The 17,615-nt window shown below is 55.9% G+C and overlaps 8 protein-coding genes across 8 annotated transcripts; 2 read left to right on the forward strand and 6 right to left on the reverse strand.

The window, feature by feature from the left end:
• Positions 1-580: 580 nt before the first annotated feature.
• Positions 581-2,176, reverse strand: pepDB (putative dipeptidase B; the record flags this gene model as incomplete). The annotated part of the gene is made up of 1 exon (XM_032021374.1): positions 581-2,176. One exon carries the CDS (start codon positions 2,174-2,176, stop codon positions 581-583), a length of 1,596 nt encoding a protein of 531 aa, XP_031881662.1.
• Positions 2,177-3,264: 1,088 nt separating this feature from the next.
• Positions 3,265-3,891, reverse strand: POP7 (Ribonucleases P/MRP protein subunit POP7; the record flags this gene model as incomplete). Its single annotated transcript, XM_032021373.1, has 2 exons — positions 3,265-3,701; positions 3,798-3,891. 2 exons carry the CDS (start codon positions 3,889-3,891, stop codon positions 3,265-3,267), a joined length of 531 nt encoding a protein of 176 aa, XP_031881665.1.
• A 527-nt stretch (positions 3,892-4,418) lies between these two features.
• CGGC5_v010456 (uncharacterized protein) lies at positions 4,419-5,556 on the forward strand (the record flags this gene model as incomplete). The annotated part of the gene is made up of 3 exons (XM_032021372.1): positions 4,419-4,484; positions 4,580-4,765; positions 4,822-5,556. The coding sequence occupies 3 exons, from the start codon at positions 4,419-4,421 to the stop codon at positions 5,554-5,556; spliced, it is 987 nt and encodes a 328-aa protein (XP_031881664.1).
• A 410-nt stretch (positions 5,557-5,966) lies between these two features.
• CGGC5_v010457 (Protein NipSnap-like protein 1) lies at positions 5,967-7,089 on the reverse strand (the record flags this gene model as incomplete). Its single annotated transcript, XM_032021371.1, has 3 exons — positions 5,967-6,451; positions 6,513-6,809; positions 6,888-7,089. 3 exons carry the CDS (start codon positions 7,087-7,089, stop codon positions 5,967-5,969), a joined length of 984 nt encoding a protein of 327 aa, XP_031881648.1.
• A 3,274-nt stretch (positions 7,090-10,363) lies between these two features.
• On the forward strand, positions 10,364-11,288 carry dfr1 (Dihydrofolate reductase; the record flags this gene model as incomplete). Its single annotated transcript, XM_032021369.1, has 2 exons — positions 10,364-10,448; positions 10,576-11,288. 2 exons carry the CDS (start codon positions 10,364-10,366, stop codon positions 11,286-11,288), a joined length of 798 nt encoding a protein of 265 aa, XP_031881661.1.
• Positions 11,289-11,461: 173 nt separating this feature from the next.
• On the reverse strand, positions 11,462-13,104 carry Psmd12 (26S proteasome non-ATPase regulatory subunit 12; the record flags this gene model as incomplete). Its single annotated transcript, XM_032021368.1, has 4 exons — positions 11,462-12,082; positions 12,133-12,852; positions 12,905-12,961; positions 13,021-13,104. The coding sequence occupies 4 exons, from the start codon at positions 13,102-13,104 to the stop codon at positions 11,462-11,464; spliced, it is 1,482 nt and encodes a 493-aa protein (XP_031881660.1).
• Positions 13,105-13,988: 884 nt separating this feature from the next.
• On the reverse strand, positions 13,989-14,503 carry PEVD1 (Effector protein PevD1; the record flags this gene model as incomplete). The annotated part of the gene is made up of 2 exons (XM_032021366.1): positions 13,989-14,121; positions 14,181-14,503. The coding sequence occupies 2 exons, from the start codon at positions 14,501-14,503 to the stop codon at positions 13,989-13,991; spliced, it is 456 nt and encodes a 151-aa protein (XP_031881554.1).
• A 1,222-nt stretch (positions 14,504-15,725) lies between these two features.
• Positions 15,726-16,724, reverse strand: ADH3-0 (alcohol dehydrogenase; the record flags this gene model as incomplete). Its single annotated transcript, XM_032021365.1, has 1 exon — positions 15,726-16,724. One exon carries the CDS (start codon positions 16,722-16,724, stop codon positions 15,726-15,728), a length of 999 nt encoding a protein of 332 aa, XP_031881555.1.
• Positions 16,725-17,615: the final 891 nt, after the last annotated feature.

Raw genomic sequence — 17,615 nt, forward strand, 5'->3', positions numbered from 1 at the left:
TAGCCCCAGTAGTTCTCGTATACCTCCCTCATCCATCTCGTCGATATTCAGGGCACTAATGAACTGGCAGATCTCCGGACGCCGTCTGAGCAGGCTGACAAGCCCATCAACATCGCAACAAGTCTGCCGTTTTGTCCATACTCTGCGATAGAACACGGGTGCAGTAAGCCTATAGATGGCTTTGTTGCTTTCCATCAACTGTTTGAGGTGCCGTGTTTGGAGGTAAGAGATAATCATCATGAAGAGCTCTGATGGAACATTCAGAAAACCCGTAGAGGAACAAAAGGCTGCATTGAGCGCCATGATGTGAGATGTTGACCACTAACGTTGGCTCGAAGGGCCCGAGGCCAGCTCACTGGAATAAGAGCAATCTTTAGAAACGGGAAACCATTCAAAACAAAGCTGAAGTTTGTGGTCTGGATTCGTTCGAGGAAGGTGACGGGATTATGTAATTAGCAGCTGAGACTTTGTTTGCTTCTTCCTTTCCCAATCTGGCCCCTTGCATCGTCACGAGGCCAATTCCTATTGGTGATTACTTATATTAGATAGTCTACGCAAACGACCCCTATTGATCGTTGATCTAGTAGCGAGGACCTTGCACAAACATCCTGTTCCTCAGGCTCCTCTTCTTCCTCATGGGGTTCGCAGGCTGCTTCCAAATAGGCTGGTCAGGGTCATATCCAACCAAGCAGTTCACAGTCTCGGCGCCCTCTCCAGCATCATTAATCTCGCTACCGATTGGGTTGCGCCACTGGCCACTGAGCTTGATGTACCCGTCCAGCGCCGCCGTCATCGCCTTGCCGAGCTCAAGAGCCTTTGACGCGCGGCTGTGGGAGTAGTACGTCAGCAGCGAGCTCGCCGTCTCGCGGTCCCCGCTCTCTATGAGCACCTTCGCGCTCGTCTCGACCCAGTCAATGTCGCTGCGGCTCTGGTTCTCGAAGCCCGTGAGCATGTGCGTGACGATCGGGTGGAAGGTGTCGGGCTGCGAGCACATGTAGTACAGCACGCGCTTGAAGATGCGGCCGGCGAACTCGCTCGCCTCCTGCAGCTGGTAGTCCGGGCTCAGGAAGCTGCCGGAGGCGCCAGTGGTGAGGTAGCGGTGCTCACCGAACTCGGAGGGGATGCTGCTGACGCCGAGCCACCACGGCACGAAGGGCGCGGCGACGGAGCCGGTGGGAGCGTTCCAGATGCGCAGCAGGTCGCGGTCGATGCCGTCCTTGAGGGACACGATCTGCCCGTAGCCAGCCTCGTCGTCGGAGATGCGCTTGTCGCGGACGCGCTCCATGAGCTTCTCCTCGGTGACGGGGGCCATCTCGAGGGTGGCGTTCTCGAGCGCGGCCTGGGACATGAACTTGAAGCCGCCGTCGCGCGCGGTCATGTTCTCGCCCTTCTCGCCGTAGGCGTTGAAGATGTTGAACGGCTCGCCGCTGCTGGCGTTCCACCACCCCTGCTCCACGGCGAAGGAGACGATGTTGTCGGAGCCCATGTAGTCGGAGCTGTTGGCGAAGTCGGTGGGGAAGTCCTCGATGTAGCCGGGGTACAGCACGCGGACCTCGTCGGTCTTGAGGCGCTCGGCAGCCCAGAGCTTCTGGCCGCCGGCCATCTCCCAGACAACCCAGCCCTCGTCCTTGTCGGCGATGAGATGGGTGTTGCCGCCGTAGGTCGCCTCGCCGTACTGGTTCATGAGCTCGCCGATGATCTCGACGCCCTCGCGCGCGGTCCGGGCGCGCTCCATGACGATGCGCGCGAGGTCGCTGTACTGGATGCCGTGCTGCGGCGTCGGGGTCATGTTGACCAGCTCGTCGCGGTTCTGGGCCCAGACGTCGCGGACGGTGACACCGTTCTCGTTGAGGCCGCCGTTGGTCAGCGGCGCCGGGAAGCCCTCGAAGTCGGAGTACTCCATCGACAGGTAGCGGTAGGTGTGGCTGACCTGGGGGATGGTGAAGAGCTCGCCCGGGATGCTGGCCTTGTCCGTGACGCCGACGGTGATCGTTGCGTTGGAGGCGTGGTCGCGGGCGGGAAATAGCTGGAGCCAGTGGGAGGAGACCTCCTCGCCGGTTCCGCCGACCATGACGCTGCCGTCGGCGGTGAGGTCCTTGCCGACGTAGAAGGCGTAGCTTGCGGAGGCCGGCCCGGCGAGGGCGGCCATCAGCACGGCAGAGGTTTGGAACATCATCTTGCCCGCTGGTGAGAACGGAGATGGCTCTTGGCTGAGGGAGAGAGGGTTGAACGGGAGAAAGAAGGAAACTTTCTACAGCCGCGACGGCTCAAGAGAGAAAAGAGAAAATGCGAGGCGGGGCCTCAATGCCCCTCTTTGGTATTCATTGCCGGCCGGGATTGAATGATGTCAAAGGAAGCGCCGACGTGACTCTCGGGTTGTTGTACCCCACACCGAAATTTCCGGTATCGCTAGCGGTGAAGATAAACGGTGCCAAGGGCCGTAATAAACACTGCTAATTCACGTCGATAAGTGCGTGGATGACAGGGATGATCTTGTTTCTCGTAAGATGACCCCAACGACGCCCTTGTCTCTGGGGAAACAATTCCCGCAATTCCCATTTGAGTAAGCGACTAAAGTTTCCCGATTGGAACTCCGCGTGGTTCGGTGTCTCTCCGATCGAACACGACTTGACCGCGGAGAGGGGCTTTGAACGAATGGGCACCAGTGCCTCACAACGGGTCTGATTGAGCAATGTATTTATCTCATCGAATGCCTCTACTGTGCACCTTAAAGTGAAGCTTCGAGTTTGAGAAACACATCAGTCTGCTGTTACCGCATCATCACAGCAATATCGATGTCTATATTCTAGCACTTACCTCAAGAATGAGAATTCTGAGTCGAATGAAGGGCGGTTTGTTGGGATGAATGTGAGGGATCGCAGACGTAAGCAATGAGGGTTACAGAGGCCGTCCCGGAGACTTGCCATGGATCTTCCTCCCCAGATCCACTTCCAACGTCGCCAGAACATCAGAAACGACGGAGGTGAAGAAAATCTGGGTGTCTCGGGTTAGGAGGTTTATGGGGATAAACGTAAATTAAAGCCTGTCAGCTGGGTATCATGCCGGATCTATTCAGACATCCATCGGCTTCTCTTCCTCCCATCAACGCCTTCGCGTCATCTTTCCAATCGCTCCTGATAAGATCTCGCTTTTTCTGAGGCATCGTCGGCGACATTTCGATACTGAGCCCCCTCTGATGACGCCCTCATGTCTCTCTCCACTCGCATCGAGAAGTCCTGTATCCATACCGCCACGATACCTCCCTCACCTCAACTTCACCGTAACCTCCAAACAGCTGACCCTCCTCACCCTGCTCTCACCTCCAAATCCATCGTCATCCTCTTCGACAACGACATCATCCACGGTGCCCACCGTCCTCGTCCTGATCTCAACAACACAATCCCCCTGCTCCTCAAACCACGCCGCGACGCTGAGGACCTTCTCCACCGCTTTGCCCGTCCCCAGCACGACCGCCTCGCCCTCCGCCTTGGTGCCCCCGTCGCGGTGAAGCAGATCTACCCGCTGCGGCAGCGACATGCCTTTGGTGGAGGGGACGTTGCCCTTGAGCGCCCTGTCGAGCTGTTTCCTGACGCGGGAGACGACGGCCATAAAGGGCGTCGAAGAGGAGACGTAGATGAGGCGAGACTTGGAGGAGATGGGCTGCTGGCTGCGTGGGAAGGCGCGCTTCTGGATCTTGCTGCCTAGGGTGGTGTTAGTTGAGACGGGCGATGAGATGGGGGATGGGGTGAGACGGGAGGACAAGAAAGGAAGGGTGAAATGAGGGATGTTGCAAGTACCTTGAGGCAGACGAGGAAGCTTGTCTATTGACACATCTTTCTTTGATGAGGAATCGCTCTTGCCAGGTTGGCTCTTGGGGTGAGTCGGCGCCATTGTAGGCAGAAGTGAGTCTGGGTGAGCTGAGGCAGGAAGCCTGTCGCTAGTTTCTGTCTTATTTCCCCCTTCCGATGTAGTGATCTGAAGCCTGGTATGGCTCGGGTGTATGATATGGGGAATTGTAAGTATTGTTCCCTAATATTGGTTTGGTCTAACACAGTCAATCAGTATTAGCTGAAGATAGAAGCTGTGATGAAGATGAAAATACATGTCCAACGGGTGCCTCACTCGCCGCCAGGAACGCAAAAAGTGCAAAAGAGTGGGTCCGCATGCGCCCGCACCGGTGCAGCATCTGCAGCTCCAGCAGGCCCCTGCTCGAGCCCACTAGCGCGCGTCACCCCACTGACCCCAGACCTCCCACGATGACGAACTCCAATGCGAAGCTCCAACATCCAACCATGAGCTAAAACACCAAACACCTCAATTCGTCACGCCCGCCGCGGCTCCTTTGTAACCTCCAACCTTGCTGCCTACAAGCACCTCGATAATACCACATATCCTTCTCGATTCGACATCAGGCAGTCATGTCTATAGCAATCTGGCCTCCCGTGGCCCCTGACCAGCTCGCCCTAAAAACGGAGGAAACCCTCGTACGTGTCCCAGACTCCCAAGCTCAAAACCCCTCTCAACCTGTCGCGAAGACCCTGTCGCATAGATCAAGATGCTAATCAGGATCGACCCAAAGAAGCGCGAGCTAGAATGGATCGTCAACGAAACCCACACAATCCTCAGCGACATCCGCCACGGCCTACAAGACTGCTACGCCCTCCTCGCGCCAATCGACCCGGGCAGCACCCTCGTCATGTCCACGCAGCGTAACGAGCGCGTCAAAGGCACAGTAACCCGCGTCGGCACAAGGATAGTAAAAGGCGTCCGTCTCTCTCTCCCTCTCCTCCCCCAACCATTCCCTAACCTAACAACCAAAAGGCCGTCAACCTCCAGCTCAAAACCCTCCCATCCCAAACCATCGCCCTCGACCCCTCGCACCCAATCCACATCGCCGCCCTCGAGACGATCCACACCCACCTCACCGAATGCATCGACCTCCTCTCCCTGACCTCCACCCCGCAACCCTCCTCGAACCCCTCCCAGCTCGCCGCCCAACTGCGCATCCTCTCCGCCTCCCTGACCGAGTCCTCCGCCCTCCTCCGCGGCCCGCCCCTCAACGCCTCCGACCCCGCCTGGCAGTCCGACTCCTGCCCGCCAATCCACTTCTCCCCGCCCCTCGGGCCCAACATCTCCGTCCACTTCTCCCTGCAGGAGTCGTCCCTCGTGCTCTGGCTGCGCGCCCTCGAGCCCGTCGACGCGCCGCCAAGCTTCGGCACAAAGCTCGGCCTGGCGCTCGGCACCGTCAGGAGGCTGGAGCACGACGAGATGGACCGCCCGTTCCGGTTCGCGTATAGTAGCGTCACGGACGGCGGGGAGAAGCACAAACACGGCGGGGCGCATCCCAGGAGCGGGCAGAGCAGTGTCAGCGGGCTGGGTACGCCGTCGAGTAACGGGGAGCCGAATGAGGTCTACGTGAGGGAGAAGGTGAGGGTTGAGAGCTTGCCTGATCCAAATCTCATGAGTTTATCGGCCAAGCTGGTCGCGTTGGGGCACACTTTGGCGGGCGCGAGGAGGAATCTTGCTGCAGTAATGGGAGAGGAGGTCGACGAGTGAGAGTTGTACACTAAATTAAGCATTGCATTGGTGGATCAAAACGGCCAACTGGCCTCGGTCACAGCATTTGAGGTTATACCCTGGCGTTTAGGAACGGATGCATTTACTCAGGCTACAATTTTCAATTCCTATGTTTATGTGCTGGGTTTACCAGAATTCTGTACACTTATAAGCCCTTGGCAACCCCTGGTAATCCATGCAGACCAAAACCGATGGGGCCGAGCTTTGGTGACGGGTATGCCTCCATGCGCTTACTACCAGCGCGTGAAGTAAAGTCCAACGGAAGTAATCCCTTGGTACTAATCGTACGTGCATCGACGAGTTAACGATGGTGTGATAATTCGACATGTGCGACGTCGGGTTCCGATAGCAGGCAAGAAAATACGACAGACACCATGTCTGATGCCGTCTTACGCAGTAGGCGACCAAGGCATGGGGACAAGGATCCGTGACTTCATCGTCTGAATAAGAGGAACAGTCTTGTGAACGGTCTCGCTCCAACCCTCAACGCTCCAGCTCTTCTCACGACGGATCTTGCGCTCCTCCAGGTTGGCAAATTGCCAAAGGTGGTGGACAGTGTTGAGGTCTCCAATCTGCACGAACCAAGCGCCGACGCCCTCCATGACCTCACGTCTGGCCTTCAGGCCCCGTCTCCAGTGGGTCTCCCACTCAAGCAGGTTGCCGGGGTGCAGAGTGTAGGATCGCAGCTCAAAGACGCCGCCAAGCTGGCGGGGAGGCGTTGTGGGCCAGAAGGAGAACTCCTGCATAAGAGATGTCTTCTTCGAGGTGATCAGGCTCTTGAGCTTCTTGTCGAACGCGGCGAACTCGGGGTGGGAACCAATGTTGTGGATCGACTCGTGGTAACCCTGGTATCTCTGGTACTCCCAAATATGGACTGTTTAAGCTAATATTAGCAGCTGTTTCGGTCGTGCCTGAGCTCCTTGAAAGTGACATACCAAAAGTGTTGCAGTCGCCAACCTCGGTCCTCCAGCTTCCCACCAGATGGACCTTGTTCTCCGGCATGGAGGCCATGCGCGGGTACCAGTTTCCTACGAGCTCGGTGTACTCGTCGACCTTGTCAGGCTTGACCTCGTGGAAAACGATCGAGTGGACGTATTTGCCTCGGGCAAGGACTTGACTAAAGCTAGCCTCGAGCTGCGCATCGAGCTCGCGACCTTCCTTGGTACCGTAGATGAGGTTGGTCAAGGGCCCGGCCTTCCGCGGAGGCTCCTGGGTGGCCTCGGCCTTCTGTCCTGAAGTAGCAATCACAGATGAGATGCCGTCCTTAGCGGACTCAGAGGCGGAGGGGGGAGGGGAGGACTGATACGCACTTGCTTCCCGTTGCTTCTGCTGCTCGACCAACTGCTCTCGGAACTGCTTCGATTTCTCGTTGAAAGAGGCGACGCTTTGAGGGGCGGCGCTGACGTCGGCCATGGAGGGCACCTTCAGCTGCTGGCTCGTGGTAGAGAATGCTCGCAGCGCGGAACGCGGGGTCACCGCGCCGGCAGCTCGCACCAATGGACGGCTCAGCATTGCGAAAGGTGTTGGAGGAAGAGAGGTAGGTGTAGATGAAAGGATGGGATTGGTGGTGGTGATGACGAGGTGACCTAGAGGTGTCTTGTCTGCTGCGAGAGGTATGTCGTCCGTCGGGTCCGACAAAGAATGGACAAACAAGCTCTTTGTTTGCAGGTAACAAGCCTCTGGCACGGGAATGTGGAAAGAAGGAAGAAAAACGATATTCGATACGTCTCGATCGGCAAGAAGCAGGAAGCACCCGAGAGCAGGGGTTTATTGGTACTGGATCACAGAACGGGAAGCAAGTCGGCGTGCAGCGGCGGCGGCGACGGGCGGAAGGTGGTGGTGGCCTGGTCTCTGGTAGCAGAACAGCGGTATGGTGGTAGTAGCTGGTGGTAAGGTACGGATAGATAGCTGGGGAGAGGAGGTGCTTGCTTGTTTGTGGTCGAGGTGGTGGTCAAGACCGTGCTTGCGTCTTGGGGAAGCGGCAGAATGGTAGACTAGGCAAATGGGACGAATGTAATTGGACGAGTACGGGCTGATGGTCGGCCTACAACCGTGCGACCTGAGTGTCTTTGAACGTGCTTCCCCCGCACTTTTGAGGGAGGGATGGGAGGAGAGAGGAGAGAGCGCAACGCAATGCAGAGACAGCTTCAGGTAGGAGGTGTGGCAGGCGTCTGTTTGGTGGTGGTGGTGTGTGTGAGTGTAGTGTGAGGTAGTGTAGTGTGGCAGGAAGGACAAGACCTGGGAGAAATGTGACACAAGGGAGGAGGACGTTTTGGCTGCTTGCTCTTTGCCTGCTCGGCTACGACGTGCCCTTGAGTTCCTGCTGCTTGCCTGCAACTCTTTACCGGCTGTGTACTGGTGCTTCTCCTCTCTTCCTCCACGCTGCTGCGACGCTATTCGTCCTGATCAAGCACCACCGTCCACGCCAGCACGCCAATCCATGCTTAGCAAGGGCCCCGAACCTGGGGAAAGCTGACGCCCGCCTCCCACCTCACTTGCAACTGACAGCGACGGCACGGAGCAGCGGGCGTGGGAGCTGAGCTCCTGGGCAGTTCCAGGCACGGTACGTATCCCGGCCAAATGCGCCCAGATGCGGAGAAGGGTCGAATGATGTCACATGGTCCTTGTCAGCAGGGGTGTTCGGGGCCAGAAGGGGCGACGGACAATTGTTTCAGCGATACCCGCACAGGGGTCCATGTGGGGGAAACGGGACACCTCCCGAGGTGATGGCCGGTAGCAATCAGCTGACTCTGGTGGCATCGCCTTCTCGGGTAGATTCAACGGCTAGATTCAGGTGCTAAGAAAAGCAAATCACAGGCCAGAAACATGAGATTTTGATACTGGGGCAGAGGGGCGTGTGAGAAGTCCATCTTGGAAGAAACAAGCGGCGGACAATCGTTCCGGCGTTGCGCCGATGTTACCCGTTTCTGTGAGGGTGATACGATTGCTTGCGGCTCTCGTACGAATGGCCCATATCTTTTGTCTTTTCAGTACGGCTGCATACACTGTGTAAGTACTCATATGTTTGTATTCTCTGCAAAGCATTGAGTACTTCAAGCAGTTGTTGATAGATCATCGATTGAGGCACTACGCAGCCGTTGAGAATGAAAGCTTGGCTCGAAGGAATACATCACGTGACACATCATGCGTATCGATAAATTCCCAATGGAGATACCATTCTCGGTACTCACGAGTTGCGTCAAAAGATGGAGCTACCCGCTACAGAAAGCCAACTGATTGACGTTGGCAAGAATGGATCAGTATGTTATCGCCATTACGTGACTGTGATCAAAGAATGAAGCCGCGATGCAAGAAACAGCTGCCTCCACAAGTTGTCGCTGCATGGCACGTGCGCGGCAAGCTTACCTAAGCATTCAACTTGCAACATGCTGCCTCAGGCCACAATCGCCGCATCTCGGCTACGGGTCCAACCGCCGAAAGCTCAATCGGAGGAAAAAGGCTCGTCCTGAGTTGCTTCACGTTGAACCCGAAGTCATCAACCGCCCCTCCAAAACCTCGCTCAATTCCACCCTCCCGGTCACTCAACCCCCATCACAAACCGACAAGATGTCTTGGCTCGGAGCTCGCGCCCTCAAGAAGTACCCCACGCCCGTCCGTAAGTCGCCAGCGCCTGCACCTGTTGGTTGTCGCGAAATGCTAAACATCCCTTGTAGTTAAGCCGATGGCGCCCTTCTTCGCCGCCGGTAGGTCCCAAGATCCCTTCCGCGATTGATCCCCCCTCCGACGAGACTCGATACGAAGTGGATGCGATGGAGATTTGTGGAGGGGCAATGCGCGCGAGAGAGAAAGCAGCAGGGACTGATATGTGCGACAACAGGTTTGGTCATCGCCTACGGCATCAACTCTGCCCAGAACGCCATGATGAAGTGTACGTCGCAGCTCCGCCTCCCGCAACCAATCCGTACTGACATGGAGGACCGCAGCCGACGAGTGGAAGAACGACGCCCGCAACCCCCTCGCCAAGAACAAGCACTAAACGGTTTTTCTCGACATGGGACAAGTTTTCCGGGCTATGGCACAGAAGCATTCGGGGGAGGGATCATACAGACGAGACCCGCCAGACGCGTACTTTACGGACGCTGTACCATAGACTGACGGCTCGGGAGTCAATTGAGCTGTTGTACTAATCCTATTTGATCCTTTGTCCAAGTGATTGGTGCTTCGCGGGGCATGTTTGGCTCGGTCATATCGGGCATCGGCCGGGTTCAATTGGGTGCGAGAAATGAAGTGCGCTGGAGGACCGCCGAAAGAAGACGAGCGCTGTCAAGCGACCATGAGGCCGGGGCATGCCCGATTGATCCGTTCGGCATGCAGGAGGACGCTCCGGGCAACGGACATCGTCGAGGGGCCCGGACGGCCGGAGCGGATATCACGTGATGTCGTCTGACTCATCCCGGCGAGCCTACATATCCCAGATGGCCATACGCTACAGTTTCCCTTTTGGCATTGGCAATAAGTGCACATTCAATGTGCCTTGTTTTGTTTGTAGTGATAGACTGTTTGTCTGAGTATTCATTCTATCAGATAACTTATCTCACGCCGTTCGGCATGTTTCGGCGTAGAGTCATGCGGTGGATTTGTCAGAACCCACCCACCTCACAAACTTGACTTCACCAACACCTTTCTCGGCCTGCTCATAGATGTTCACATGAGGCTCCCGCTTCAACTTCGCATTAATAGTAGACTTGTTTCTCATAAACTCGACCTCTCACGCGCCTCAGCCTTCCAGCAGCCGTTCTTATTTGCCCACACTCTCACCTGCAAAATGTCCACCACAACAAACCCCCCGCCAAACGGCGCCGCAAAGAAGCCCAACGGAAAGAAGGAGATCAAGATCCTCATGCTTCACGGTAAGATATGTACCTGCTTCCCTACACCTCCCTTTTCAATCTCTCAAACCACCTGATCAGCCCCGTCTCAAACCATTCAACCTAACCCGCCATCACCCTCTCAACCACCCATCACTAACACACCCAGGATACACCCAATCCGGGCCCCTCTTCCGCTCAAAGACCCGCGCCCTCGAGAAACTAATCCTGAAATCCCTCGCCCCCTTCAACCTCGCCACCGCCCTCATCTACCCCACCGGGCCGACGAAGCTCTCTCCGCGCGACATCCCAGGCTACGAGCCCCCCGCCGACGGCGAGGAGGAGGTCGAGCTCGACGCCTGGGCCTGGTGGCGCAAGGACGAGGCCTCGGGCACCTACCGCTACCTCGATGCCGGCGTGCGCGCCGTCGCTGCCGCGATCCGCGAGGCCGGCGGGGATGTCGACGGCGTCGTCGGCTTCAGCCAGGGCGCCGCCTTCGCGGGCCTGCTGACCGCCATGTTGGAGACGCCGCACCGCGACGTCCCCGAGGAGATGCGGCCCTGGGTACAGGAGCTGCGGGAGGCCAACGGCGGAAAGCCATTCAAGTTCGCGGTGATGTACTGTGGCTTCTTTGCGCCGCCTCCGGAGTTGCGGTGGGCGTATGAGCCGAAGATCAAGACGCCCACGCTGCACTTCCTGGGAAGCTTGGATACTGTCGTGGAGGAGTCACGGAGTCAAGGGTTGGTGGAGAGGTGCGAGGAGCCCATGGTTGTGGTCCATCCCGGCGGACATTACGTGCCCATCTCCAAGGAGTGGGCTATGCCGCTGATTGGGTTTATCAAGAAGATTGCGGACGAGGAGGCGGCGAAGAGCAAGGTCTGATGGGCATTAGAAACACACGAAGACATGATAGATCACTTTATAGACATAGACGCAAAGCTTCATCAAAGCATAGACCGAAACCGTTTTACGCGTCCCAGTCTTGTTCATTGCCTGCCTCTAGTGTTCTACAATTACACGCCATATCCCCGTCCCTGGTAACAGTAAGAACCGTTCTAATGCGCCTTGGTGGCCTTTCCCTTGCTCGACTTGGAGCTTCCACTGGGCTGGATGTTGGCCATCATCTCCTCCTTGGTAATCAAGTGGTCGATACGCTCCAGGTGGCCGAGCAGGCTCTTCATGTTGTGGCTCCACTCGTTGAGAATGTCGTCCGCGTCTCTCGGCTTTGCGAAGCTGACAATACGCGCGGGGCGGTCGATCTTGGCGTAGATGGTCTTGGAGGTGACGAGCTCGCTGATGTACTTCTCGGTCTCGTCCTCGGTGAGGTCGAGAAGCTGTGTCAGGCGCTTCATCTGGATGCGGGTGTAGTACTTGGCCACAACGCGCACGTTGTGCTCAATCACCCTCTTGCGGAGATCCTGCCAGCGCTGGTGCGCCTTCTCGTCTCCGGACTGGCCTGCTTGAGCGTCGAAAACGTCCGTCTCGCAGAGATGCGGGCCAAAGTTCTTAGAGACCTCGGGCCAGCGCATGAGCTCGTGGACGGTAAAGAGCTTGAGGAGCTCAGCCTCTTCAGAGACTTGGCTCACTCTGGTGTCTTTTTGGATTCTGTGGAGAAGGTCGTGCTGCTCGTTGTCGTGGGGAGCGAGGATCACGAAGTAAATGATGCGTTGCAGAACCTATGATAGTCAGAAAACACATCATCACTTTCAGTGCCACAATAACTCACGGGGTGAAGCTTCTCAGGGTCCTCCTCGACAGCCTCGGTGTCAAGGACCTGGCGGTAGTGTTTGCAGACGTCGAGGTACTTGTCATCGTGCTTCGCAAGGATGATCTGTTGCTCGTAGTACCGCAGCTTCAGGTCGGTCGTGTCGTCCTCCTTCTCCTCGGGGACCTCCTCGCCCCTCGCCTTCTTCTTCTCACGTTCCTTCTTCTCCTTCTCCAGCTGCTCGGCAGTCTTCTTAGGCTTTCGCGAGAGGTATCTGGTGCTGATCTTGCGGCTGAGAATGCCCGCCTGGGTCCAGTCGCCGCTCTCGATGCAGAGAGCAACTTGTGCCAGGATGAACTCGGTCTTCTCCCGACGGTCCATGGAACCGAAGGTCTCCACCTGCAGCTCGCACAGGATATCCGTCGCCGCTCTCAGATCGCCCTGCTTCTTCTTGATGTCGGAGAGGATCTTGGTGACGCGCGCACGCTCGACTTCGACGAAGATCTTGCCCTCAGTAACCGTCCTGAGAGTCTCGATCACGGTGAGCTTCGTTTCGAGGTTCGGTGTAGAGTCGAGGAAGCCCATCACCGCCTGGACCATCTTGGTAATAGCTTGCTTGAGCTGGCCATGCTTCTTGGAGAGAACCAAAACCTGCTCGTTCATCAAGCTCCAGTCCCCGGCATCCTTGGCAATTGTAACAATGGCGATGAGTATACGCGATGTCGACGCAAGATCTGAGGACTGCTGCTGGTTAGCTTGGTGACGTCGGCGAAGGGAGAGGCGGGGTCCTGACCTGGCGGGTCTGCTTCTCCAGCACACTAAGCTTCTCGATGGCAGCTGAGATATCGCTCTGCAAACAAAAGTCAGTCAGAAAGAGCTCCGAATGCCGGCAATTTCGACGCCGCCCACCTTCGCGAGCTTCTCAGCCTCCGGAATCTGCTTGTCGGTCTCCTTCGAGAAGTCCTTCTCGGGCTTCAGCGCGCCTTCGGACATTTTGACAATTGGTCGAGCTGCTGTGTGTGGGAGGTAGTATGGGAGGGGTGATGTTGGGTTTCGCGGGGTGTCGTGATGGAGGGTCGTGGGATTGTTGATCGATGGGCGAGGCTGATGGATGTTTGGTGGGAGGCTACTACAGCTACGCAAGATGCTCGTGCCTACCTCACCCTGGCCACCTTAGGTGCTCAGGTACCCGGATTAGGTAAGGCGGGCAACCACCACGGAAGGACTGACCTTTTCCCGACTGTACCTTCTCTGCCCCACCGATGCATGGCCTGTGCGCTTTACCCCTTCGCCGGATTTCGCTCACCTTCCTTGACCGAGGTGAGTGCACTTCGTTGAGCGTTAAGCTGTGACTGTTGCAGGCGGTCCAAAAGCATCAACCATGCTCTCTATCGTCTAAGATTCAAATTCTGAATTTCTTTTCTCGCATGTTCGGCTCATATTATGCGTGTTTCCTATATTTTCGGCTTGATCATAGGTTCAACAGCGCAGCCCAATTGATGGTCACTGGCCCAACGGAGTTCACAGCTTTTTTGTCTGTTCTGGATGCAGGTGGTTCAGCTATGCTACGAGCTCGCTTCGAATCTCTCACTGATCGCAACTGGTCCCTCCAGTGTATCTATCAGACAATACCAAACAATACGTCCTTCCGTCAATTTTAAACGCAAATTTGTTGATCGCATCATCTTCTATCAATCAACGTACTCAAGGCGACCCAACAGATCCGCGTCACGGCAGCAAAAATTGGATGTGAACTTTTGATCAAGTCTGTTGCTGGCGCCACGACGGCCTGCAGCAGCGATTTGCATCGCAAATTATTTACAGAAAATTTACACATTACGTACTAATTCATTCTCCAGCTCTCTCCTCAATTCCATTTAGGGGTTGACGGGAGGGGGAGTGTTGTCAATGACAATCGTAGCAGGGGCATTGACCTGGTTGCAGAGCAGGTCACCAAGGCCGCCAGCGTGGCAGTAGGCGGGAACATCGCCCTCACCCCAGAAACCGACACTATGCCGTCTTGTTAGCTACTGAACTGCCAAATTCCCAAAAGCGAGAGAAAAACTTACGCAAGGCCGAGCTCGTGGTAGATGCGCAGGGCGAACTCAGACTCGGCACCCGTTCTCAGGGTGAAGCGGTACTTGGACTCGCCGCAGGTGATGACCTCGGAGGGCAGCGCGGGGTTGGCGCCGGAGCAGGCGAGGTCCGTCGCATCATCGCCAGACAGGGTGAAGCTGACGTAGCTAAGGGTGCCGTTCACCTGCTTGCGAACGGAGAAGTCGTTGATGACAATGTTCTCGGATGGCGTAGGAGCGTCGGTGGCCTGAGGAGCAGGGGCCGCAAGGGCGGAGGCGCCGAAGAGGGCGGCAACAGTGGCGAGAGAGAACTGCATTTTGGCGATGCTTGGTTGTGTTGGTTGAAGATATTTGAGCAGGTGAGATTATGTGGTGAGTAAGATCGTGAAGTGAGATGATTAAAGGAGCTGTTAGGAGAGGCTGGCCTGCGGTCCTTTATACTCAAAATGCACAGCTACGATAGATGCAGGCATCCTCGCCAAGTCGGGCAGGGCGGTCGTCGTACAGGTGAGGTTGGTGATTTCGACGTCACCGTCACTTGGGAGGGAACCATTCTGTGGGGAATGCCTGTCCGGTAGGTAGGCCGCGGTACTAAACTCCGAAGGGGGCCAACGATCACCGCCTCCGAATGCGAGGCCAAGAGCATCGGGTCACCCGATCGGGGGCTTGGAGGGTTCCACTGCGCGGAGAATGTCCAGAAATAGCAACTGGCATGACTAGATTGATGGATTTCTATGTCCATCAGTAAACATTTTGGACCTTGTGAAGATGAAAGGAGTCAACGGTTCGGGCCCAGCGCGCCCAGCCAGGCGGCATCTTGGAGCCGCAAGCGAAGTTTGACAGGCACCCGGAGAGCTAATGACGATGCTGGGGAGGCAAAATGGGAAAGCGAAAGAAACCGAACGACTGCAAGTCACTGCGATAGGTCCCTTGAGAGCAACGTTGTTTCCCGCAGTAATGGTCGTTGCATTGGGCGACCAGAAACGTGGATTGAACAACGACGATCATCTCGTATTGCTCCCAGCCTTTCAGAGGTTGTTTTTGCCGCAGCGGGGGCGCGGGACCACATCTTGCATTGCATTCTTGGTTAAGCGTAATCTAACCACGAACAGCTGGACCCTGGCGCTGCCAGGCTCGCTGGTGGTGCGTTGTCAGGCCGCGATCCGCGGACCGACCCCGGGGTGGATGTTCGTCTCTCCTTTATCCGTACATATGATATGCTCCCTTTGCAACAGCGAGCGGCTCGGACGATGATGGCTCTTACAAAACTTGGCAGTCATCATAGCCAAAGTTTGATAACACTAAACGAGCCCACTCGGCCGAGTTTTCGGGCATGCACGTACCTGAATGAGGTTCCATGCAGTCTCCTCGGTCCCTGCAGAAAAGTGCCCAGTGATCCCGGTTGATAATACATCCGCCGTACTACTGACACGAGTTCGCAGTAAGTTAAAATTAGATGCGCAGCCCATACAAAGTCTGTGTGATAAGTTAACAGAATTCAGCTTGGTTTTGATACCATCACCGGCCTCTAGCGTACAATTAACTATCAAGATCGTCGCCAGCGGGCTTCGGTACGGTGTACAGCCGACCACTAACTTGACCATTGCCCAGCATTTCCAATCCCTTAGGAACATCCTCAAATGGGAGCTCCTCCACATGAGGTTTCAATCTTCCAGAAGCCAGCAAATCAAGCACCTCCCGGAACTCTGGTATGCTTGCGCTTGTAGACCCCTTGAGCGAAATGTTCTGCGTTACAATCGCCGTTGTTGTGATTTGAATCTTCTCGGACGCCAGACCCACCAGCACAACGCATCCACCAGGTCTCACTGTAGATACAGCCGCCTCAATAGTTGCTTGAGCGCTGACAAAATCCAAGATGACGTCAAACTTCTCTTTAGAGAACTGCGCAAGACTGGTGGAGCAATCAACCGCGCCGAGCGACCGAGCTTGATCGAATTTCGACGTGTTGATGTCAACACCAAAGACCCTGGCACCTCTTAAAGCAGCTATGGCAACTCCGTTCAGCCCCAGGCCTCCTAGACCGATGACAGCGACCGTTGAACGGTCATTCACGGCGCCTTCTGTGACGACAGCGTGGTAGGCTGTTGCAATAGAGTCCGTGGCGACCGCGGCTGAAGCGAAGTCGACAGTATCGGGGATCTTGACAAGATTCTTGAGCGGTGCAACAGCGTACTCGGCGTAGCCGCCATCACAACCGACGCCGAGAGCTTCTTGGAAGTTGCGCTCTTCGATGGGGTGACCGACGCAGGCGACGGCGACGCGGTCGCCAACCTTGAAGTGTGAAGACGGCGGGGTGTCGTCACCAAAAGAGGTGATCACACCAGCGACTTCGTGACCTAGAGTGACTAGAAGTGCGCACATCCAGGCTGCACCGCCGCCGTGGAGGACGTGTGTGTCTGAGTGGCAGAGACCGGCCGCTTTGACTTGGATGAGAGCGTGGCCGGGGCCGGGAGTGGGGACCGGGACAGTCTCGAGACGGAGACCCGCGTCGGCTCCGTGGAATCGGAATGCTTTCATGTTTGGTGGTTCGGGACCGTGGAAACTTGGATAGGAGTCTTCGGGGAGGGTGCTAAAAATGTGCGTTATATCAAGACGTCAGGGTGAATCGAGAAGCTTCTTGCTTGCTACAATGTTGAGGAACAGGCCCTCCACAGTCATTTTGAATGCATTTAAAGGCGGATCTCGTTTCTGTCGATGAAGTCGTGAGTGCTGTACCACGCGCCATGTCTCCACAGGCCATGATGATTCATAATGAGTCGCAAAGTCTACGGCTCCGGAGCAGTCCGTGCTTTCAAAGCCCGCACTTGAGTAACATTAAGGTACTCAAGGCCCGGGAGATGTCTTTGCCGGTGTTCACGCAAGCATCTCAATGATATTGTAAACGAAGCTACAAAGTGTATAATGCCGACGTGTAAGAAGCCCGCGCGCAACATTTACGCAAACAGCGCATCGATCTTTACTCCGCCTTTTTGCAACTTGCCCTTGTTCTCTGCATGTTCGGCAACGGTCGAAGATATCCAGAGTCCGCAGTCCACGGCAGTCTCGGGACACCCGGTGAGAGTCCCCACTTACGGACACAAACGGCATTGTGAAGTCCGACATGCGCCTCTTCTTCAAAACAGAGTTTAACAAACATCAGAAAATCACAAAGCTAACTTCTAATAAACTAGTCGGGTTATATCTTATGGTAGCCTCATGTAGGTTTCAGCGGCGAGCAAATAGGTAAGTATCAGAGGGAGACTCCCGTCATGATGTTGGAAATTGTTGCCATAAGCAACCAGTCGTTACAAGTATCACGGCTGGGTAGGTTGACTTTGATAGAAGCACTTGCCTCAAATTCATAACAAATTAAGCTCTGAATTCTCCATCATATCTAAATATATGCGTAAGTATTCGAATGTATGCAAC

Source organism: Colletotrichum fructicola (genome assembly GCF_000319635.2).
Source record: "Colletotrichum fructicola Nara gc5 chromosome Unknown KSG_Nara_v1_contig06, whole genome shotgun sequence".
In the NCBI taxonomy this organism is placed as follows: Eukaryota; Fungi; Ascomycota; class Sordariomycetes; order Glomerellales; family Glomerellaceae; genus Colletotrichum; species Colletotrichum fructicola.